This window comes from Andrena cerasifolii, chromosome 1 (genome assembly GCF_050908995.1).
Source record: "Andrena cerasifolii isolate SP2316 chromosome 1, iyAndCera1_principal, whole genome shotgun sequence".
NCBI lineage: Eukaryota > Metazoa > Arthropoda > Insecta > Hymenoptera > Andrenidae > Andrena > Andrena cerasifolii.
This window is the reverse complement of record NC_135118.1, coordinates 16,151,722-16,175,572: the sequence shown is the minus strand read 5'-3', so window position 1 is coordinate 16,175,572 and position 23,851 is coordinate 16,151,722. Positions and strand designations below refer to the sequence as shown.

The window sequence follows — 23,851 nt, the reverse complement described above, 5'->3', positions numbered from 1 at the left end:
TGATCGGTGCGTCCAACGTACGCATTGAACATCGACCGTTGCTTTCCGCTGTACATCTTCGCGGAAGATTATAGGAATCGTAATAGAAGGATGTACCCTTTCGTCGAGCTTTGAAGAATTTATTCCAACGAATAATTACATTCGTCACTGCGTTCGTGTTAAAAAAAAAAAAAAGAAACGAGAAAAGATCGTCGAGAACTTCGTGCTTCCGCTCGTGCGTGTTTCGTCTAATCGCTATACATACATACATACATACGCCTACAGTCGTATACAAGACATACCTAAGTACACGGATTAAAACGCGGGTACACAATTAAATTATACGAAGACTTTAGTTCAGACAAACGGCTGTCTATATAAATATGATATATTAAAACTTATGCCGAAGTTAACAGTCGCTTTTTGAATTGTTAGGATGATCCTGCTGAGCCCTCGCCGCCTTCGCCGACGCGTCTAAGCCTGTAACGGCCGCCAACACTTGGAACAAACTCTCCATTAGTCTACTAAATATCTCTGACATCTCGTCGTCCTTTCGCGTCACCACAAAGATATCTGCGAAGAAAGAAATTACAATTAGCGACAATCCCGGCGCAGTTCTGTATCGCCGAGCGTTCACAAGTTACCAGATCTGTCTTGTCCTAAGTATTTGCAATACATATTAACAGCAGTCGTCACATCGTCGTCGTCGTGAAAGGGATCCCCGGGCCACTGAGCTCTGTGCAGTCTTACCGCTTCGAGAGCGGGACACCATCGCGCGTTTCTGAGCAATTCCGCGACTCGAGCTACTTCTTCTACGGCGCCAGTACCTGGCAGAGGGCTAGGGCTGGGAGTTGGCGTCGGAGTGCCTCTTTCGCTCTCCGTGCTCTCTTCGAGCGCTCTGCTCAGGGCGATCTTCATATTAGCGATTTCCGCAGATATGTCCTGAAGAGGGATTTGCACGTTCCTCGCGGCGTTCATCAGAGTGCCTAGCATCTTGTTTGAGGCTTCGATTAAAAGTAACAGTTGGAGATGAAGCTTGTAAAGCGCCCTGCCCAGATCTAGCAGCATTTCTTCAAGGCCTGCCTCCGTGGTATGGCCACCTCCTAGTGATTGAAGCTTCGCTGATGCTTTAGCAGCTTCCAGACACTGGAATGGTTTTAAGCGATTAGGTATTAATAACAGGGTATACATATACACGCGTTCGATAAGTAACTACTTACTTCGGTAGCATGGTCTTTTTTATCCAGGAACGTTTCGAGATGCTCCTGGATTTCCAACATTCCGAAACGCAAGGATTCGTTCAATCTTTGGTTCGCGAAGATGGCGATCGAGAACCAAATCAAAGGCGGCTCAGCCTTTGAACTGAGCAACTCTGCGTGACTGGACAAATGATAGCCCAGCTGAGTGGAGGCGGGACTGCCGTTGCAGAGTAAAGCGCTAGCTTCTCGCGTGAGGGTTACAGACTTACAGCTCACATCCTAGAAATGATAATAGAGAACTACTGTTTTAGAGCTTTCTGCTGCTGTGTAAAAGAAATACACGATATACTTACTCTTACGATTCTGCTGAGTAGCTGGAAGAAGTCTAGTGTATTGTAGAGAGATTGCGAGATGAGAGTTTGAATTTGTTGACGCCAAATCTCTTCGACATCGTCTCTCACGACTTGCCTGAAGGGCATGAGTGCCGAGAGATTCGGGGATGCGTTGCAAGGCGTCACGTCTCCTAAATCTCCGGCGCTGGAGCCACTGAAAATAGGCAATAGAAATGAATCAATTAAACGCGTATTTTACGTGTTCCAATGAGAAACTTACGATGTGTCAGACCTTGTCGAGGAGTCATGACGGGTGCGACTAGGTATTAGTGAAAGGGAGGATGGCGGGAACATGCCAGGGATATTGTTTGCCTCTTGCCCCGTTCCAGATCCACCGGGTACTTCGTCTAAAGGCGATTCCGAACCAGCCTCGTCATCTGATGACTCTTCCGTAACTCCATGCTGTAATTTCAATGTTTTACGACTTCATAGTTGTCCTTAATAAGGCAGTTTGGTACTAGATAACTATTTGTTTACCCGACTAGTATGTTTACTGGACGATTGCGTCTTCTCACTTAAACTCTCCTCAAACTGTCTCAAACTCGGCTCTCTTTCCTCTCCCTCGATGGGAGGATGTCGTCTCACTCCCCAGTTGAAATTGTCAGTGCTTTCGCCCTGCAATAGAATAGTAAGCGATTTGAAATTACGAGACAGAAATAACAGCGGGCAAAATGTATTTGGAATGCTCACCTCGACACTTTCGCTCTCGTATTCGAGGAAATCGAAGTCCTTGAATACACCGAACTGCTCGTCGTCTCTTCTAGAGCCTCCGCTCAAATCATTGTTTGCACCAGAAACTTCTTCCGTTGAAGAAGCCATAGACGATTGCCTCTCCATTAAGTCCGAGCTTTGACTGAATATCACCTGAATTATAAATGTTCGTTTTTAATTGTGGAGAAAGAACGGCACTAAAGTAGCGACAGGATCCCTATCCAACACTCGTTTCTCTTTACTATGTGACAATGCTGTGAACTTTAGCGAATATTGTGCGTTTACGTGTCTAATATTCAAGTCTTTTACATAGATCTTGTTGGCATAGTTTCCCACATAGCGGTTATTTAACAATCACGATAATGCACGCGTACACTGTACATCTTGTATTATGCCACCTTTCATACAATTAACATGCTACACAAAGATCTACTGCGCATTAATGATCCTACGAAAATGAGAAGAAATCTTTCCCGTTCTTCCGAAACTTCTGTGCAGGTCAGCATATTTGTACGAAGCATGTAGAAAAAGCGTGAATGTACTTTGTATGGATAAGACATCACAGATGAGAATAAACGGACACTTTTACTCTTGTGATAATGAGTGCAAGACTGCATTTAAAGAAACCTGTTACCTTGCTATATAATGTCATTGAACTAATGTGTTCATCCTAAAAAGGGGCACATAACCGGAGTCAGTTTTGATAATAGATATAATTCTTTCGTAAGAAAGCTATTTGGATAGGAATGCATAAGCGACGCAACAAGTTTATGCAAAAGATTTGAAGCCGTATGAAAACTTACAGATGGGCTCTTTGGTAGTCCAACCCGTTGTCCACAGGTTGTTAGAAGATTCACTAAACATTCTCTGACGCGACCCTGAGAAAGAGATTCTATTAGATGCGACCTTTAGACATTTTATATTTTCCGAACGTGTTATTTATCTAACCTGCGACATCCATGGCCTTTTCCAACCAGACACGGCATTGCTATCAGCTGGCGATAGGGATAATGAACACTGAGGGGAAGAAAGTGACTTTTCTTCAACACCTTGGCGTATTAGCCATCGTCTACCAATCACTGGTGTTTGAGACAAGTCAAACGTGAAATCCATAGTCCTTCCTGTTTATAAATATCGTACAATAATTAAACTTAAGGTCACGTATCCTTCAGACAAAGAGTTCGCACAATAATAATTCGTATACATTAGCATATATTTGACCTTTTTAAAGAAAATATATTCAAAAGTTTGAACAATAAGCTTTTGAAAAAAAGAGGTACTGAAAGCTTAAGTCGATTTTAAATAAACTAAGCAAGCGTGTAAATAGAGATTAATTAAGAAAAATAGTAACTATATTTCGTGGACAATTTACAACTTATACAGCTTATTGTCGTTATTATTCTTATCGCAACCTGTGCATCGTCACATAAGCGATCCATGCAGTGAGCGTGTTCCGCATTGTAAGGGGGAAAAAGAGAGCTTAATGTCTTTAAACGTTCAGAGCCATGCGCAGTACGTAGTAAGGATTATCATTTTACCGGGTAATTCTTTTTTGGTAAAGATTTCGGTATCGGTGAAGCTCGGATGCGGAGATGCTAACGAAGATTCCCAGGACGAACCGTGCACTGAAGTGGGTGGTGCTACTAAAGTCGACGATCTCGTGACTACCAGCTTTAATATTTTAAGAGCTTCTTTCCAATGGGGACCCTAGTATCATACCATCACATATCAACTACTTAAAAAAAAAAAGAATGATCGCTTACAGCTTACTATCGTTTAAAAGGAGCATTCCTTCGTACCTCGACGTATTTCGAAATCACTCGTAGGAGTTCGGTGTTGATCGGTTGCGCAGCTTGCGAAGCTAAGTCAACGTAATGCAACATACAGTGTATAATGCTAAGCACAGGCAACGCGACGCTTCCTGGTCCCTTTTCAAGCACTTCCACCAGGAAAGCAAGCATATTGAAGCTGAGATGAGCGTACGTATCGTAAAGATACTTGACAACGCATTTTGTCCACTGGAAACTTTCTTTGCTAAATGTACGTCGGCTGTACAGTGTCATGACGGTGCCTAAGTTCTCCAATTTCTTTCCCTTTTCGGCACTCACCTGTGAAATCCCAAAATCATGATTATTACAAGAAGAAAGAGAGCGCGGAGTTGTAGCTATTGTCACAATACGTAATAGTTACTTGTGCAATATTTTCAGCGCTTCTGATGCACAACTCATTAGCATCCTCGTAATTCAGAAGCATGTAGGGGAGCAACGAAACAACATTCATTGGAAATGCGAGGCTCTGTGTGGGATCAACTACCGGCAGCTCCAACAGCGGTGTGAACTGTGATAGTAACGTAACAACTGGCTCATACGTATTTGGACTCGTGCATCCTTTTAGCAGCAACGCGTGCACGCCGGGGAACGAATTCCATCTCAATTGCTGTTGCAGTTTCTCAACCTTGTCTCTAGCGTCTGGTCGATCTAACGGCAACCTATGCAACACACGGCTGAGTAATCTCAACGCTAACAGGAACTCGTGCTCGTAGTCTGATTCAAGCAGGGATACAGATAACCAGAACAGTTGTGCCAAAATAGTCATTTTGTCATCTTGAGTTGCCGAATCTCCTAGTAGCTTCAGAGACTGAGCCGATCTCGAGCGGGAAAGATTGGAATTCGGAAACTTGTTGCATCTGTTATCCAATTCTGCAAAAGATATTCAGATTATACTTTATACAGTTTATGTACGCAGAAGTATCAGTAGATATAAATTTCACAAACCTTTCATTTCACTTCCCGCCAAGTTACCACCGCTTGATTTCTTCATGCAGTAACTGACCGAGTAACTGGTGCTCCTTGTGTGACCACCTTGATTTAGGTGAGAAAACATATGCGGTCCAGCTGGGTACCCGTTTCCTCCTCCTGGGCTGCGTTTCCCGCCAATCAAACCACCCGATGCTGGGTCTTTGTTGTTTAGATTTGGAGTGGACTTGAATATTTCTTTCATGAAATCCAGAGGCCGGAAGTCAGACTCTAGCGAATCGACGGCTGCTTCAAGCGTTAACAGCAATTCCGTCACGTAGCCCTAGAGAAATGTTTAGCAAGACAAAACCGTATTAGATACAAAAACAGGTACATTGACCACGAGAATGGGCATCTTAGATACCTGCATGTCCTCCCCCTGTTCGGCTACCGTCTCTACCAATCTAGATAGGATATCGGACAACATTCGAGACGTAATAGGAACTCGCAGTGCTCTGAACACTTGAAGAGATCTTCCTGCATAATGTCTAGACGAACAGGATAGACCTAATTGCAGCGCGGTTTGTGCCCATCGTTGACTAACTAGCGCGTGTGGCAACGAGTCTCTAAAGACTCGTAACACGTGTCGCAGTAATACTGTTAGTTGTTCAGCACTCCGAACCCACCATACTTTGGCAGTCATGTCTTCATAATTCCATAATGGTTGGTTTATCCTATCAAAAAAAGAAAGCACGGTTACAGATGTGTAATCGGAAAGTATTCTTATAAACGGAGATACGCGCAGGCGTACCTAGATGCAAGGAAGTTTATCAAGGACTTGATCACGTCTTGGATAGGCATGTTTGGGCCAGGTTGCGGCCCAACCCAATTATTTGCATCTTCTGGCGTGACTATAACCGGGGGCACCGTAGTTGTTGACCCTGTGGTCGTTTGCCAGTTATTGCACACTGCTGACTCTGTAACATTAATATTATTAATTCATCTACATGATACAACAAGTGTTCCTTCATTAGCAGGACTACTTGGCTGCTGAATTCAACTTTAAAGTGAGTCCCATCAATAAAAAAAACACAAAATGTCTACAAAATCTTAGACATATCAGCTACTCACCATATGCATGAGAATTCGAATAATCCTTACAGTTCTCCATGATCGATTGATTCACGTGGTTCATCGATACCGGGGGTGTAGACGTTGAAGTAGGAATTGGTGAATGAGTAGGCGTTCCGTTATTAGAGGGTGGAAATGGGGGTGGAGGAGGAGGAGGCGGAGGTGGCGGCGGCGCGGCATTGAATATGGAGGACTCTGGTGGTGGAGGTGGTAGAGGAGGAGGTGGTGGCGGAGGAGGAGGAGGAGGAGAGGAAGAAGGTGGCGGTGGCGATGATGACGGGGGAGGCGTTGTAGGAGGTGGTATCGGTGGAGGGCCATACAAGTAACTATCGAACTCTGGATCAACTTCCGTAAAATTGTGCTCAAGTACTGGCAAAGCTGTGGTGGAGAGGCCTAAACCCAATTGCTCCGTCTTTGATGCCAACAACACTCGCGCCACGCCCAAATGATCTCGATGATCTCCAAGGACCACCAACAAGTTCAACAAGAGGCAGCGACAGTGATCCCTTACAAGAGGCCTCGAATGATCCAAGCCGAGGAAAACTATGTGCAACATTAAGGGTACGTGGATGGCCCAATCGAGTTGTATGCCATCGACAACAACATCGGTAAGCAGCATCACAGCGATGTTGCATCTGGAATTCGTAAATGTATCGACTAAGTCAAGTTTCTAGTGTCCACATATAAATACTCGGATGTTTGACGCTTTCGCGACTTTCACTGGTTGTAAAATGTGTTCTTTTGGAACGGTTTATAACAGAATATCAAGCTGAACCCAGTGGCGGATTTAAGAAGAAAGGCCCAGGTGGCAAACGTTCTGAGGCGGCCCATTTTTTCGAGAAACTGAAGAGATAGTTTACTAAAAACGAGATAAGTGTAGTGGTACAGAAAATAAATATAGCGCTTGGATAAAACCATCATTTCTTTTTGAAAACGGGACCTTGGGGGGCCGCCTGGGTAGAAAATGGTTAAATCCACCACTGACGGAACCATTTCAAAAGCACACAACCTACAATCGAAAGCCTTAATGAGTATAGATCTTATAAATAACAATATCCCACCTGTGAAATCCACTTATGGGTTGCGAGCTATCCGGCAAATACTCCGTCAGGGGTGCAAAATAGCCACCGTACTCGGGCATGGGCAGAGGGTGCGGCTGAGGGATGTCAAACTTTTCTCCGCCGCAGGAAATTTTCCCATTTACTCCCGCGGGTCCGTTGCGTACACCGTAGCAGGATTCGTCGGTGGTCAACTGAAGTGCAGCATAGAAAAGACCGATAGCACAGGGTTGCTGAAGTTAAGGGCAATAAAACGGTCAGCATACCTCGGCTTCTGTCGTAGGAGTGGACAGATCGTCCGGAAGAACCGGTGGACCGCTCGCAGTCCTTGTCTTTTCGGCCCTTGAGGTTTGAAACCCAGCGAGCGCACGCAAAGCTGTGTCAGACTTCGAGCTGGACACAAAGAACTTGTTAAAAAATGAGCGTTGTGTTATAACACGCTATATGTAGCATGCTTGGCTTAAGTTATAATCACACAGCAGTGCTTCAAACTACTGAAGACTAAATCGAGAGGATTCACGGGAATCACCGTTAGGAAATTCAAATTCAATGCTATATGTATTTATGAAAATAAATTAGCTTTCTTGTATCTTCAATATTTTGAGAAAATGTATATATATATATAGACCTTAGGCCAGGTATACTGTATAGCGATCTCCCTGTAAAGTTTACCCGGTTTTAACGGGATCCTCGCCCGAGTGCCTTTTCGTATGAATCGTCCCTTTCTCGACGCCGAGGTCGCGAGGAGGATTCCCTGGATCCGCGGCTGGAGCATCGCTATGAGAAGAAGCTTTCCTCATGCTAGTCAATCTGTAAAAGGGTGGTGTCTCGGTTCTCTCTATTAAGCAGTTCAGAGTCTCGACTGTCTGCAACTCGGTCATCATTTCGTCCACCAAGCGGTCTGGGCGGGCTCTTGCTAAATATAGGACGACGCGTTTTGCCTGAAAATTTTGATAATATTTTATGGGTTCTGGTGAAGATGATGAATTTAGGGGTTGAAAGGTCACTAGCTTACGTAAGGGAGTAATTCTTGCGGCGCCATTCCCGAGACGATAATTAAGTAGCGAATGATTACTTTGAGATTGTTAGGCCAACAACTGCATAACGTTGCCCAAAGCTCTTCAGTTTCTTTAGGGTGCTCGTCAGAAAACTATGGAGAAAAGATAATGTATGTTAGAGTTTTCAGTATTAATCTTGCGTCGGACCAATGAGAAATAACGTGTACAATATACCTTTGCAGTTATGTAGAATAAGTTATTTAGAACCATTTCTGTTGCTTCAGCGCTACCCCAACCCTCTCTGCGCCCTCCACCTCGAGACATGTCGCTGGCGTAATACTGTGTGAAATAGTAATTAAAACTGAATAATAACAATCCAAGCTTAAACGGCAGAAGGTTGATATTTTTTAGTTTTCAATTTCGTGCAGAATATACAGTCTTATATTTTTATTTTTCGAAGGGGTTTCTCTTTGCAAAAGTGGTAAAGTAGCTTAGTTAACTACAATCAGTCACCCATGAGTTTGAAAATTTTAATAGCTCTAAATGAAGGCAATAGGTGGAAAGGAGGAACTAGGATATTCGATAGAAAATCGAGAATATGGAAATCCTAGTTGATATGATATATTTTATGTATTCCCATTCGAGATTAGTTACATCGAGTATCTTAAAAAAATCTACTGCCTAATAGGGATCATTAATTCTGAAGTCGAGTCCACAGAAGTAGGTGATTCAAAAAGCGTTCATATTAAGGGGGTAGACACGTCACGTGACCTGGCAGATTCGGCAGGTCGGTATTACAGCATTTTTATCTGCACAGAAATGGTAATACCGATAGATCGACGATTACCCGGTGAACGCGAGAGGGAGCTGTTTGCTATTTCTGTATTCTATTCGGAATAAGGAAAGAAATTCTCAGCTGTTCCGTTATACTTATAAAAATTTAAACGGAAAGTCGGCTGGTACTGTAAACGTAGAAAATTCATTGTACATTTTAATTACTTGAAATGTGCTTATGCTACAATATTCTACGTTAGCAGTAAGGAATTCTAAGTGAAAAGGGAAAATAGATGAGGGAATGTCCCCAGAAAATGAAATTTGTTAGGTTAGACATTTTTTTACTAGCAAAGCACCGAAACAGAACATGAAATAAAATAAAATAAACTAAATTTGTCACGTGACTTGCTCTGTATGATCGCCAATATGGCGGAACTCGTATTTGGGAATGCAATCACGGGCTTACGTTGTTTGTCCTTATATGAGCAAATTTTGAGCTGGGTGAGGTCTCATTTGAAAGAGGAAGGTTCAGTACAGCCCGCTCTGCTCATCGTTTGAGTCACAAAACTCTTTTAGTGACGTACAAATGCTTGGAATCTGCGAGTGAATTTCGCCCACTTTTTCTCTACTTTGGACACTCATATTATTACATATCAACACAATCTCTTTGAACCATGAGCAGAGCGGGCTGCATTCAACCTTCATCTTTCGAATGAGACCTCGCCCAGCCCAAAATTTGCTCGTATATGGACAAACAACGTCAGCGCGCAACCCATGTTTCGGGCCAGATTATGTCGGTATACAGAGCGCTGCATTACCCGTGTCTACCCCCTTAAGGGGTGAAAATTGTACATTTAAATAAAATGAACCAACGGGGGCGTAGCTCAGATGGTAGAGCGCTCGCTTAGCATGCGAGAGGTACCGGGATCGATGCCCGGCGCCTCCAAATATCCTTTTTTTAATCCTTTCACCAAAAGTAGATCACATGGAACGATCAAAATGACACTCGAGTCAAACTAGATCGAGGGGGGCGTAGCTCAGATGGTAGAGCGCTCGCTTAGCATGCGAGAGGTACCGGGATCGATGCCCGGCGCCTCCAAAAATCTCCTTTTTTTTTTAAACAATTTAATTTCAAACTACAATTTCTTTTCCTAAAAACCATTCCATAACGCTGCAGTTCAGAAAACAATGCACCGTTGTACCAAAACGAATTTTTATTGGGTTTTTTTACAATATCCATCAAGTCCTTTTAATCTCCTATTAAACCGCGTTCCCACGTGTTTAAAGCGGAGTGCAGGATGTACCTGATGAGTTTAATGGGATTGTTTCTTCGAAGGCATTACACATCGAAGACGTGTTTCAAGTTTTCCCCAGGGTAGCAAAATAACGGAGTACGGTAAAAATAAGTCCATTTGTTTTTGTTTAGAGTATTTGTTTGAGCACTTGTTAAAAGAAGTCAAGAAAAGCTACATGTGTACTTTTACCAGGTTTTCATTTATAACGTTTCGTATTCGATGTTCACAAATCGTACAAACTAAAACCTAAGAGAATTAAGTGTGTTCTGTGGAATTAAGCCATAAGGCTGGAAATCAACCCTTTTCCAACGAAACCTAGGAAAGGTGGCCATTCTGTCCAAATGAAATAGAGTACGAGTGATATTCTACCAGCACACAAAACCTTATAGTATCGACGTATAATGCCTCCAAGGATAAATCTCTGATCCTTTATCAAAAGTAGACCACATGGAACAATCAAAATGACACTCGAGTCAAACTAGACCGAAGGGGGCGTAGCTCAGATGGTAGAGCGCTCGCTTAGCATGCGAGAGGTACCGGGATCGATGCCCGGCGCCTCCAGAATCCTTTTTTGATCCTTTCGCCAAAAGTAGATCAGATTGCAAGGCAAAATGTCACCCGAATGAAATCAGACCGAAGGGGGCGTAGCTCAGATGGTAGAGCGCTCGCTTAGCATGCGAGAGGTACCGGGATCGATGCCCGGCGCCTCCAAGATCTTTTTTTAATAATTTTATATAAACAAAATTGCCTTTTTTTAAATAAAAAAAAAAGAAAATATTGCTACAATTATACTTGGGCTTTACACCAATCTATTCCTCGAATTTCATTTCAAATTATTTCGAAACGTGAATGGGGTCGTTTTACAAGTTTCCTGTACATCGTACATACTTTACCTGGTAATAACTCAACGGATTGGAGGGTGGCGGGACATTAGGGTCGACCAGTTCCATGTTATGCAGCCAGGGTAACAAATATTGGAGTAACAGCTGTCGAACTTCCCTCCTGGCCGTTTGAAATCTGTGTGTAATTTCTGAAAGATATTTAACAAATGTTCATGTTACGGGACGCGTACCTCTTCCTGTCCGATAGTAACTGTCACAGTGAAATATTAATTTGTATTGGCATGTATTCTCAACTCGCATTGCACTAAATAGAGCGGTCGGTTTACTTGGGTCACCTTCATCACAATCCTCAAATGGACATATTGCTTTTCATTTGTTATATTTGATGTTCCATGTAATAATTACTTTAATATAATTAGCTATTTTTTCTAGCTACATATGTGCAACAAATTTAATTTTAACGTAATACAAAATCGCGAGGAAAATGATTTTTCTCTCCCTTATTATTATTAACGTTAAGAACTCTACTTCCATTTCTCGTCAAGCTGAATTTATGATTGCATGCGCCAGTGATTAAACAAGTGAACTCGCTTTTGTATGTTTACAACGTTCACCGAATTCTATTTGATATTACTAGTCATTGTCGTTTATTGGGAGTGATGCTTGAATCGTGAAGATTATAAAGGAAACCGGAGAAAGAGGTATTAGGTTGAGTTATGTATAAATGTATGAATTATTTCTAGCTGACTGCTAGCTAAAGGTTTGACTTGTCTCGTGTATTTTCACCTTCGAATATTGCACTCGATAAACAGTTTTAGAACAAATATTTACATGTACTCGTTGATAGAAAAAATCAAAAAACATTGGAAGGAAAGAGAACTTACCGCTGAACATGGGCATCGTAAGTTCCGGATGTAACTGGGCAAGTTGACGAGAAAGATACATTTGATTGCGGCAATAAGTGGTCGATAGAAGCACATCGAGGGTGCCACCCCTAATTATACCACTCGAGGACATTCCACCTATTGGGTTACTTTGCTGTCCAGGAGCAGAAGCTGCCGTGGTTGATGAACCGCCAACGAGATCATCCTGGCCTGAAACCACAAACGGGGGAATTACATTTCACACTGTTCCGTTTTGCTGTAGCTAGTGGAACAACATAAACGTGAACTTTTTCCATTTTTCTCTTAATCCGCACGATCAGCATAATCGTTTCGCGAGCTGAACGTCATCTCGGAGTAAAGCTCGTTACAAGCCTTTAAACGTAATATTTCTCCTTCGAAGGATTAAATGAGCAAGCGAATTGTATACACCTACCGGTCTCTGGTTCTGTAGCTGGAAGAGGGCCCACGTTCCCGAAGAATCTCTGATCCAGCAGCTGGAGAAGCTGAAGGGCTGCGTCGTGGACGGGGGCACGGGGACAGCCCGTACTCATTAGGGTAACGTTGATGATGCTTGTATAATGATCGCAAGGATATTCTCTGTAAAACGAAACGAAAGGAAACATTCTGAATACTTTGTGCTATATTCATGCACGAATAAGCCAATGAAACATTTCGTACTCTCTTATCACATTTTAAAATAAACTCTTTGTAACGTAGAATGTTTAAACTTCAAACAGACGGAAAGGTATCTATGTCGCTGACCTTGCGCTAAAAATGGTTGCCAATGCGAGGAAACAACCGTCAGCCACTTGCGGAGCTCCCGTGTAGCATCTGTCGACCACCCAGTCGAGAAGGGTTCCAATATCCGGGTTACACTCTAACAATAAAACCACTGTTTCCCGGGCAAGGGCGTAAATCTGAAAGAAATTTTGCCGAACATGTAATATCACCGCCCCCTAAATATATCGGCATTAAACCATGCGTCACAAATCAATTTAAAATTTACTTTCTCATCCTTGCTAGCTAGCAGTAAGTCCAGCCACTGATACAGTATCGCGCCTTCTTCCGAGAGCGATTGGGAATTAAAGCAAGGCCCGCAGCACAATAGTCCGCTCATAGCTTGGAGTGCTGAGAGCTGTAACTCTGTGCAGGACTTCTCCTCTTCGTGTAGCGAAGAAGTGCTTGCAAGTGGTCGACCGTAAGGGCCAGCCCAACTAGCGAACAGCATGAACAAATTTCGCCTCAGATCTCTCTTTAACAATGTATGGCATGTCTCCACTGAAATACAAAAAGAAATGTGAGTTCCACGGAAACGTTATATACCAAACACTCTTTTCGCGATGGGAATACTTACGCGAAAAGCTCTTGATCATCTTCCTGATAAAGTTGCAGAAATGTAACTTAATGTCCCGCACCACGGGCGCCTCTTTATCGGTCTCGTTCTCCAAATACAAGCGGGCGCCGTCAATATATTCGACGAATGTTGGATGAAGCGATTGCGTCTCGCGATCCAACACTGCAGGACTGAGGAAAATTGTACAAGAATGACTTTAACTCAAACTGAGATACTATAAGATAGTATTAATTCAAGCTCGACTAACCAGATACCAAATGTTCCGTATTCAGCGATTAACTCTAACACCCTCACTAGCTGTAATCTCAATGCATCTCTCCTTCTTCTTCGCCTCATGTTTTCTTGCTTGCGGTCAACTGCTTCCCGAATATAAGGAACCAATTCCTCCATTAAATCTCTGAAAGTAAATAAGCATTATTCGCGGCATTCTAAATCGAATGGCTTTACCAAATCACTTACTTCAATGCATCTGCGTTTACTTTGCCAATTGCTTGTACAGCAGCGTCCCTGACATCGACCACCTCGCATCTCAGCAGAGGTACGGTCAATTTATACAAGGCTGCGGGGCTTGCATTTGTGCCGGGTGACTTGTTGTCGCCGCGTTCAGCAGACAGACTGTCCGGCGAGGAGCTATGGGAAAGATCGAATTTGTTCATGTACCAGAATGAGCGTCCGCGAGTGCTATTGGCATACGGTGTTACAGACACACAGATCGTGCGCGATTGGTAAGTTTCTAAGTTTCCGATAAAAGCGATCGGGAACGGTCGTAAGGCTAGGCAGGGAGGGTAGAAAATAAACTATACATGTACAGGGCGGCCGTTAGGCAGGAGGCTGATCAGAGCTAAGAAGACATAGAAATAAAGAAAGTCTGGTGAGAAGAAAGTAGTGCAAATTACCAACGACCGTTTTTAATCCCGGGTGACTTCGAAGCATGGTCGTTCGCGAATGGTTAATTAGGCTCACCTGGTCCGCTTATGCCTGGTGTAGATGCCGGAAATGGACGGAACGGAGAAGCGACCCGGCAGGGTCTGCGCCCCGCCGAGATTCTCCAGGCTCTGACTCAACTCCTTACTCATGCATAACACACCAAACTCCACCGTATGCTGACCACTAGAGTATGCAATACAGTGTACCACCAATGCTCCTTGTATCAGACATTATTTACTGCTCAGAAACTACTACTCTAAGATTCCGTATGTACGTGTGCGAGAGACAGTGACGAGTACGGCATGCGAATCGGAATGGTGTTATTACAGATAGAATGAAGCGAGATGTGCGCTGAGGGAAGTGTGCGAGAATCGAGGCCCGCTCCCGAGTGCAAAGCGCGCGCCTGCCTTGGTACGAATTGGTGCTTCTCCGGGTTATCATGGGACACCTTGTATTGTTAGTACAACGAGACTCCACGGGGGACGGTGTGCACGACAGACAAGAAGGTATGGTGAGATTAGAGACATTCTTGCGTAGTATCAGACATCAGAGATACAAAATGCCACGTGCGTGCCACAGCAGAATATGCATGTCATGACTAACAGTTACTTCACGTCCCGCACAGCTCTACAATGTAATCTTATATTAGAACATATTTAAAAGAGACGGGAACTGGTACCGATGAAGTGGTTCCGTGGTACAACAGACATAAGCAGACACGACCCCACACCAATTGATACCAAATAATATTAACTCCACCTGATAGTCCATTCTTTTAATGAATACACGTAAAGCTCTAAGTGAAAGAACTGTAAATTCAATTGCATAGTATAAAGTCTCAATCTATCATTGATCTGCGCCCAACGGAATTAATGTAATCTTAGAACTACGTAACTAATACACCACTGAATACTCATCTCTCATGTTCCGATAAAATGACTTCAAGAGTGTTGGTAATAGTAATAAAATGGAATGACATGATGCTACATGTTCCTGAAATGATGTCTAATTGTCAACTTACCTGAGGATGAGATCTGGACTGGCGCACCGTACAACGGGACTTGGGACTGGCGGCACAACTCTGTATCCGAATGTTAAGTAATTCTTCCAGACGTGCATGTAGACGTCCCTCTCGTTTACAGGCTTCCGAACAGCGGTCGAGCTTCTTAAAAGCGACGCTCTATTGTCATTCACAGGTCTGAAAGAAGAATTAGAATGAAATCTCACCTTTATTGCGTTAACAAATATTTTGGCTACTCTTAAATCTTTTAATTTAGTCTTACGTAGGATCGATCACTGAGAAGAGAGAGTTTACTCGAGTGAAAACAATAGGCCATGAGTGGGCAACAGCGGTGGGGCACAGGGTGAGTACTCTGTCTTTCTCTAAAAATGCAAACAGACAACTTCCCCATGGGTCCGCCCCATTTAAATTCAAAGAAGAGGAACTTTTTGTGCTAGTATCATCGTGAAGGCCTGCAAACATGCGTATTCGTGGATTTCACTAACTTATCGAATATATAAAAGTATGTATGACGATTACCTGCTGTCCATACGCAACTGCTTCTTTCAGCTATCCATTGCAAATCGACGTTGGAAGTAGACGCAGCAGCCGCTTTCTCCGCGGGCGGTAACATGTGATAGCATTTCTCCAAAACCACTGGGCAGCAAGCATCTATTACATCGATCACAGACTGATCGTCTTCCAAACCGCCTAAAACAAAGAAGTGCTCTTTTAACATGTAACACTTTTACATTCATCCCTATTTTAATATATCTAACTCACCTAATGTCTTTAATAAATGTTTCACCTCCCGCAATATATGAACAGCTATTCTGCGAGGATAAAGTCGACAGTTGCATAGCATGACCAATGCAAAACCTTCCACTAAATGAAAGACACTGGAGACAGGCTCTATCTTCTGCCCCGATTCGCTCTTCTTAATGCTACCATCAGTGCGAGCATTTGTTCTTGCGCTGTCTCCAGATTGCTCCTTAGACCTTATACTGGGACTTATCAATGCATTTTTCCAGCTTGTAAGAAGCTGCAGGAGCATTCTCAGACCATTATCAACTAGCTGCGGGAAGGTGTCCTGGACGTCTCTAGCGAGAAACTGAGTGAATCCAAGAACAACGTCCTGTCTCCAGTCGGGGAAATCTAGCACTAAAGTCTGCAAACTTTGGTATGCCAGACCACGAAGCTCTTCGTCCATATGGACGGTTAAACGAGATAATAAATCGACTAATTCAGCACCGGTCATCCCGTCAGGTATCAAACGAGGAACCGCGGCAACGCAAGTCCGAAAGAGATCTATTCTAGGTTTTCGTTCCCCGGTTATCATTTCGTCAGGCTCTTTGTTCATGTTCTGGGTGCTCGTCATCATAAGAGGCCTTCCATAATGAACATCTAAAGCACGTAATATATCGACAAATACTCGTCGAACGTGTGGAAAGTACGAAGACATTCCTATACTTCGTGCGGTGTCCTCAGTCAACATCTAAATTGTATTAGACAAAATGTTATAATGAGAGTGTTTCTTAATTGACTGAACTGTAGATAGAATTATTTGCCACGCTTACTTTATTAAGAAACGTCTTTTTAACGCGCATAGTATTACCGCTAGGCAACACACCCATCGTGCGAGGCATGGGAGGTTCTCCTTCTTTCTGTTGCAGACTATCAGCTACAACTAAGAAAGCTCTAAGTCCAATGCTCATGCGTTCCGGGGTTAGAATAATTTTCACTGGCCGACCCACGGACAATAGATCGAACACTATTTCTCTCATCGCGAAGTCCAATCTCTCCTGCGCGATAAACTGAATGATTTTTACAAAAATATTCAGTGGGGTGTCGCGGGGCACTACTGCCTTGGAACCTTTAGGGAACAAAGAGTTCACTATGCTCTGCAGTCTGCTTTGGGTGGCCGAGTTGCTTTCACATTTAATGCGTATCATATATACCCACAATAAACGATACAACGCCTCTGAAAAGAAAATATGAATAGTATTTGCGCTATCTTACTACAGGGTTGTACTTTTTAATGCAAACATACCCAAAGCAACGCGACACATTTTAGGATCCCGATTCTTCAAGTGCGAAAGGCACATGGCTAGAAAGTAATGCCAATTTTGTAAGAAAAACGTTTTCTGACTCACGCACAACAAGCAAGTTACAAGGGGGAAAAGAGCCAGTCTGTGTTTCGATTTGGTACACATATCTAAAGTGGTGGAATATAACATCTCCACAAAATTCTTTAGACAGGGTACGTTGACTTCGTTTTTTACAGCCTAGAATAGAGGAAATAAATATTGAGCAAATACGACGCACGTGTAGCACTGTACTATATAATAAACTTACAGCAGCAACAGGGACAAGAATCTCAACAAAAAGTCCAGCCAAAGCATGTTTCACATCCTTATCTTTTACTTCTAAAAAGTACTGGGCGCACTCTTGCATAAATTGAAACGAGGCCTCGAATTCTTCTATTGGTACCATCTGTAGATTCATGTAATGCATTATACGAATACATAATTAATTTTGAGAACGTCACGAGATAACTTCTATCGCTTAATTACCTTCACTCTGAAAAACTTCATTCCCATTAACAATGAAATAATGCTCTGAGTAGTGTGAGGTCCTGGTTCTTTAGCGCGTAGTTCTTTCAATTCGATCATAAAACGTTTTCTGACTGACATAAATCTAGACTGGGCGAGAACACCTATTACTTCTGCATAAAGGTCAGCAATGATATGAATATTTGCTGCATTTGGTTCATTTTGGATGCTGTAAAATCAAATATATAATTTAATACTGTACAGAGAAGTTTCTACAACATTTCTATTACTTACCCTTCCCTATATTTGAAGTGTTTGAAAGCTATATTTTCTATATAAGTTACCAAGTCTTCGTGACCAGGATGAAATGGTAATTGACGTAAAACTTCTATCAACATCAAACAAAATATAAATTCAACCGCAAGATCCCTCCGCTCTTGAAGTAAGTCTGCTTCGCTTCTTTCAACAGTTTCCACGCTCCCTGATACTATTGTATACATGATACTGGAACAAAATACTTACTTTAAAATCCATACGACCTCTGACATAAAAGTTTCTCAAGCTATTTTTCTACCTTTTCCCTTTCTGGTCTTCTTTTCCAGGAGCAGGCTTCTTCTGATCGCTACCCTGATCAACCAACTGGCGTTCGTACCAATTAAACAGTGCTTTCAGGATCGAAGGCAAACAGTGTTCCGCAACAGAGCCGAATGCAGATAAAAGTTGATCGAATTGCGGATCCTCTCCTCTTTGTAAAACTTTCGATAGTGGCTTCTCCTGTAACAGACATACCATTAGATATAAATAACAACTACAGAAACGCGATACTTACATGCTCCGTCATGACTGCTTCCATTTTCTTCTCTGCCTGCGAAGTAAACTCTGCGAACAAGGTACGCATCACAAACTCGCCAGGCCTCAGATCCATATCTCCCATTTGTTGCGGCTTCACGGTTTCCTTCTGAGCACCCCAAGGTAACACTACAGTTATCGCACTCACTCTACTGGAACTCGATTCTGAAACACAGTAGACCTTAACACTCGCTCATCTTCTGGTAACCGTTCTTATACGTGCCATGCGTTTACCATTGCCAGAGACCGAAGTGCTAGCGGTATGGATGCTAACAGCGTCGCTACTTTCCCCCTGCGTCGTTCCATGAACAGTCAGTAGGTCTTGAGAGGATTCAGGTACACTTTGAGAAGACGATTCCGCCGTCGTCTCGTGCAAACCCTCGCCATACACGGCTCTGGGTTCGGAAGCTTCTAGCAGAACAAAAGATTTACATACTGGGAAGTCCCTTTACTCTTCCTCGAATATCTCTTAAAGCCAACTATCCTGTACTCGTAATGTCTAAATGCTACTACTAAAGGAATATTCTCTAACGCTAGTAATTCCACATGATGGCAGGGACTAACAGATGAAGCCCCATTCTGTAACGTAACAGATGCCTGCAATGAGCACTAACTTAATTATATTAAGCTTGATACTTGACTTTCTCCCTATGGAAATCTGCGGACCTTCAAGCGTATGAATATTAATAGTAGAAATCAAATCATACCAGGCTGAGCCTCATTCCCAGGGGTTGGTTGTGTCTCTCCCCCTACAATACAATAATTTCTCCTATCGCATCATTCTTTTCAAATAGATAGGTATCAGTGACTAAAGTGAGCGGAAGATGTTGTATATAGAACTTCAAGGACAACAATGGACTATAAACAATCGTATTAACTAACCTTCGGTCATCTTGTTTATATATGCCTTATCTTCAGGCTGCATTAATACACAATAATGTCATGCTGCGGATACAACAGCATTTTCATTCTAAAACAATAGAGGAAGTGCGTTATGTAAGATACCTCTTTTAACATTTATTTTTTCCGAATATAAAAAACGCAAAAACACAAAAGGACGCAGACGAACAGATACATATAAACAGTGTTGTTTGAGATATCAATTGGAGCATTGTCGTGACGTCGTCGGAAACTGCGATGTCCGATGTGCATTAGCATCTATTAACAATAACATTTATGATCCGCTGTAATTGAAAAGTAACACGATCGCATCTCGGCTTCGGTGTATTGTCACGAATACACCGCGAGTGCATTGGGCTGTAATTCTTGATCCGGGGAAAGCGATGCTCGATGACAAATGCGAAATAAGCATTATTCAATTAAAATGTAATGATTGATTGTGGGAAGCCATAACCTGAGATGCAAAGTGGTATCACTATGAAACGATAAACCGCGTAAAAAGTCCCGCCGTGACGTTCGTTATCATTGCTGATAGATATCTGTTAGATAACCGAGAAACCTTAACGACAAGTACGTTATTTACCGTAAAATGCCGTTAAACTATAATTCAATTCCTAGTCTGACGTTTCATAAATGTCCGGCTTGATTCGTGTGTGTACTTCGCAGTTTCATATTCCACGCGTTCCTTTAATTTAATATGCTCTCCGTGGCACCACTAGAGGGTGTTGGGTCTACATTTGTTGACATTTGTTGATTAAAATCTCGACAAAAAGACCGATATTAAACGTTTCCGTGTTTGTTTATGATAGGTAGCTTAGATACTCCTCTACGTTTACGTTGTAAATCACTGTGTGCCTGTACAATGTTACTGATGCAGACGTTAATTACAAATACGAATCCCTAATGCCCGTGCCAAATGGCATTAGGTATTCCTCATTATACTGTAAAGAATTCGCGAAATATAGGCGTCGAACATATAATTTACTATCATTTTCGACTTAATCTATTTCGGTAGCGATTGACATTGGACTTATACTTCCGTACCAACAGTAGATATATCGCACTGCAGAAACCATTGAACGTGTCATTAATAGCTTCCAATGCGCGTGGAACGGCCCTGGCAATGAAGCACTTTGCATTACGCTGGTAATTATGAGGCAAAGACTCGCTTCTCATCCACATCTTTATCTATCTCTGCAGATTTGAATAATTGAGCAGAAATAAATAAAGGGTATTATCAACGACACCTGCTACCGGTGAATATGCGTGGCTAATTTGTTCAATCGGTTCGTTTAAAGTGTACGAAGATATCAAATTTTCGCTTTTTGTAGCTGGCGCATTGAGCAACGGAAAATATCGAATGCCATATTTATTTTTATATAATGCAGCTGCCCGTCGGTGACAGGGGCCAAACTATACTTCATTTTTTAATGAGGATGGACAACTAAATAGGTGTAATCGTGGTTTTCGCAAGACGTGGACGATGCACGTGCTAGCATATAATCAGCTTTCAAAAGGAATTCATGCAAATGCAGTTTCACGTGATTTAAATAAATTCGTCGTGTCCGCGAAATATCAGGCGTGTACATTTTGTACGTATTCATGGGCGATAACGTGGGCACATATCAACTACGAAACCGCTTCGAACTGCTTTTTCAGGTGCATTGACCATCCATTGACCATCGTGACTTTAGTTACTACACTAATGCAGACAGCCTCCTACGTCATCAAGGTCGTTATTTAATCCAATCCATACACTTGAGTCCTGCGTCCCAAGTTCGATGCAGCGTGTGTAGAGGCAGTAATTGCGCGTTCTAGCATTCCTATACGTTCAACGCGATGACGTGTACTTGATATCCAATGTCAATCATTTTCCTGATACAACCGAGGAAAAACGTGCAGTCCCCGGCTCGTGTCCATTTTAATTTTATAGATGTCGCGGTTCACACTCCCACTTCCCTATTGATGTTATAGTCTTGGCCTGGGTTACGTAATGCTGGTTGAAAGCCAGGAAATCCATTGTAATTTGCTAATGCGTGGTCGCATCATCGGGGACCGTGTTTATTCATTATTGTTAGAAAAGGGTCGCCTTGCGAGCTAGTCGGATGAATACTAAATGCATATCGCAGTTTTCGATCGGGTCGTCTCGGTTACGTCCGCGAAAGCACTATCAGACGGTGGATATGAACGCCTCGCGATAAGCGTGGAATTTCCTGGTACAATCTAGACATATAGGTTAATGAATGGCGATAAATTCGTATTAAAAAAAAGAACACAAGGGATCTAATAGTAGATATAAATGTATTTTAATACGAAAAGAATCTTTCCTACAGAGATATCTTTCGAGAACTTTTTTAGAAGCTGTATTGTGCTAATGTTACAGAGTCCATCGCTTGAGTAATTCACTCCGCGCAGTGATATGAATCATTATCATTATCGCCGCGCATGTAACGTTACCCTTCACGTCACTTTCTTCTTAACCTCTACTCGTTCGGCCAATCGGAAGCGGGATATATAGTCAGCATGTATAAAAAGCGATTTTTCTCAAACCCTAACTAAAGATTGTTCTGCGATTTTGAGTTCGTAATAATTAATCCCTCGAACGATTACCCGGCAAAGCTGAAACCTACGATGAAAGGTACACGCGTGCTCGCAGAATGATCGTGATAATGACAATGAAACGCCTCTCGAATATAATAAATTTAGCGCTATTGTTTGTGGACCAAGGTGCAATACATCTCATTGATTCTCGTGACGAATGGTTGCACGCGCCGCGGGACAAGCAGTCGGTGCAGTGAGGAGACACTTTTAGAATTAGTCTATTCTTTACAAGGTCCGCTACGTATGTACGCATCTTCGAGATGTATAAATACACCTTAACTTGAAGTTACTCCATTGAACTCTGGCGTAGTGCTCCGTAACATACTGGCTGTACGCCAGGGTTACGCAAGTCGCGCCCCGTTGACCTCCTTCTTCACCGAGAGATTGACCTTGTATCTCGTTCTTGTGTCTTTGGCGGCGCAAGCTCGAAATCACCCCAAAGATGATCGCCGCGCGACATGTGTAAATTATCAGGATCCTACATACCGGAGGCTGTCGTTCGCGTTAACGGCTAATCCACCGATGCAGAGAATTCTAGCAACAATGGCTACTGGGATGAAGGAAACGACGAATGCACCCCGGTGCGGCCGTCACAGTTAACGCTAGGTAGCATAGGGGTATTCGCGTACGTATCGATCGATCGGTACGACGGGACAACTATGTAGTAACGTCTGCCTCAAATCGGATACCATCATATTAAATTGCACGAGTCTCGGTCACGTTTTGCCATCCTTGACATAGTGCTTCTTTCCCCCTGATTTACGAAGAAAGCTCACCTTGATTTTAGGCGTTATACCGAATGACCGTTACTTATATGTATAGGTATTGTACTATAGCATACTACGACGAGGCAAAGAGACGGTTAAATATATACATTTAGATAATTGAAATAGTACTCTTCTCGTCCTCAAGGTTACATAGTATATCAGAGATGTTGAGAATTATTAGCTGTTTGCAGAAAATCGTATGGTAACTGCGAGTTGTGCCACATTGGTGGACGAAGGCGAGTAAAGATGGATGTGTGACGCGGGTATTTTAAATATGCACACGATTTTCCTAGGATTCTACTTATTCGAGCTTGTTGAAAGAATTGCCAATCCATATTTTGCGATGGAAAGGGCCATTATGATGCTCCATTGATATTGGAGGTTATGTTTCCTATATTAGTTAATCGGTATTTGTAATATTATACGCTTTCCCTGTGCCAATTCCTTCGATATTTGAAGGCGTTCAGTTGCGTCGCTAGACGCGGAAGAAACGTTCTCGCAACAAACGAGAAACGGCAGATATGTAGTCGTCTTGTTGAGGGAAATTCCCGCCAATTCGGTTCATATTTCGCATACCTTGACGGTAGCGACAATTTCGATGGATTTCTTTTACCGGAAACGCGTCACACGCGCGGGTAAACGTCTAATTTTGAACGTGGCGACCGTGAACGCATTTTGTCAAGCCGATACACGCGTGGCGACCGTGAAAATGAGACAGGAAGGTAGAGGATGTCGCAAGACACGCGAAGAAAGGTCACGAATTCGGGAACAGAGCGCGCGTTGGAAGTGCACGAAGTGTCAGGGTCCCAAGGTGCGGTCGTGCCAGAAGATTGAACCTGCGCAGAAGTCTGCACGTGACCTGCGCAGCTATTCTTAGCAGAGGTCCGTTCAACGAGAAGAACT

General features: G+C 42.8%; 1 protein-coding gene, 1 long non-coding RNA gene and 4 other non-coding genes across 16 annotated transcripts in view; 5 read left to right on the top strand and 1 right to left on the bottom strand.

Moving 5' to 3' along the window:
• The window catches only part of LOC143366240 (uncharacterized), a 41,141-nt gene extending 24,037 nt beyond the window's left edge, over nt 1-17,104 (top strand). The window contains exons 2-4 of one of the 3 annotated variants that reach the window (XR_013084706.1): nt 12,399-14,077; nt 14,164-14,545; nt 14,609-17,104. This is a non-coding gene — a long non-coding RNA (uncharacterized LOC143366240). Of the gene's footprint in view, nt 1-12,398; nt 14,550-14,608 lie in introns of all 3 variants that reach the window. The other 2 variants (XR_013084704.1, XR_013084705.1) reach the window with 2 other exon arrangements.
• Fry (microtubule binding protein furry) lies at nt 99-20,314 on the bottom strand. 9 transcript variants are annotated; one of them, XM_076830869.1, is made up of 46 exons: nt 20,164-20,314; nt 19,563-19,650; nt 19,388-19,429; nt 18,915-19,091; nt 18,661-18,845; nt 18,406-18,605; nt 18,126-18,335; nt 17,853-18,060; nt 17,635-17,772; nt 17,330-17,564; nt 16,857-17,260; nt 16,063-16,774; nt 15,820-15,990; nt 15,563-15,752; nt 15,301-15,477; nt 14,316-14,462; nt 13,812-13,982; nt 13,600-13,749; nt 13,353-13,522; nt 13,005-13,276; nt 12,761-12,915; nt 12,432-12,595; nt 11,999-12,208; nt 11,166-11,302; nt 8,438-8,542; nt 8,221-8,355; nt 7,878-8,146; nt 7,472-7,598; nt 7,209-7,399; nt 6,148-6,782; nt 5,828-5,993; nt 5,441-5,750; nt 5,056-5,359; nt 4,472-4,980; nt 4,081-4,389; nt 3,820-3,988; nt 3,230-3,402; nt 3,085-3,159; nt 2,916-2,951; nt 2,261-2,434; nt 2,048-2,185; nt 1,791-1,972; nt 1,532-1,724; nt 1,200-1,457; nt 624-1,125; nt 99-552 (listed from the first exon to the last, which is right to left on the bottom strand). In XM_076830869.1, the coding sequence occupies exons 2-46, from the start codon at nt 19,603-19,605 to the stop codon at nt 389-391; spliced, it is 9,792 nt and encodes a 3,263-aa protein (XP_076686984.1). In that variant the 5' UTR covers nt 19,606-19,650; nt 20,164-20,314; the 3' UTR covers nt 99-388. The 9 variants fall into 9 exon arrangements, with proteins under 9 accessions (XP_076686984.1, XP_076686998.1, XP_076686992.1 ...); XM_076830883.1 differs by having other exon boundaries at nt 19,563-19,625; nt 20,140-20,304; XM_076830877.1 differs by lacking the exon at nt 20,164-20,314 and adding an exon at nt 20,035-20,130.
• Trnaa-agc (transfer RNA alanine (anticodon AGC)) lies at nt 9,851-9,923 on the top strand. The gene has a single exon. It is a non-coding gene; the product is annotated as a tRNA-Ala (tRNA).
• Nucleotides 10,004-10,076, top strand: Trnaa-agc (transfer RNA alanine (anticodon AGC)). The gene has a single exon. It is a non-coding gene; the product is annotated as a tRNA-Ala (tRNA).
• Nucleotides 10,761-10,833, top strand: Trnaa-agc (transfer RNA alanine (anticodon AGC)). The gene has a single exon. It is a non-coding gene; the product is annotated as a tRNA-Ala (tRNA).
• Trnaa-agc (transfer RNA alanine (anticodon AGC)) lies at nt 10,911-10,983 on the top strand. Its single transcript has one exon. It is a non-coding gene; the product is annotated as a tRNA-Ala (tRNA).
• Nucleotides 20,315-23,851: the final 3,537 nt, after the last annotated feature.

What these genes read in the sequence shown, in the direction of transcription:
- Fry (XM_076830869.1), bottom strand. Translation starts at nt 19,605, where the DNA reads ATGCAGCCTGAAGATAAGGCATATATAAACAAGATGACCGAAG. An exon ending in GCAACCATTTTTAGCGCAAG is followed by an intron (nt 12,596 to 12,760) that starts GTCAGCGACATA and finishes TTCGTTTTACAG; the next exon opens with AGAATATCCTTGCGATCATT. An exon ending in AACAGGGGGAGGACATGCAG is followed by an intron (nt 5,360 to 5,440) that starts GTATCTAAGATG and finishes ACATTTCTCTAG; the next exon opens with GGCTACGTGACGGAATTGCT.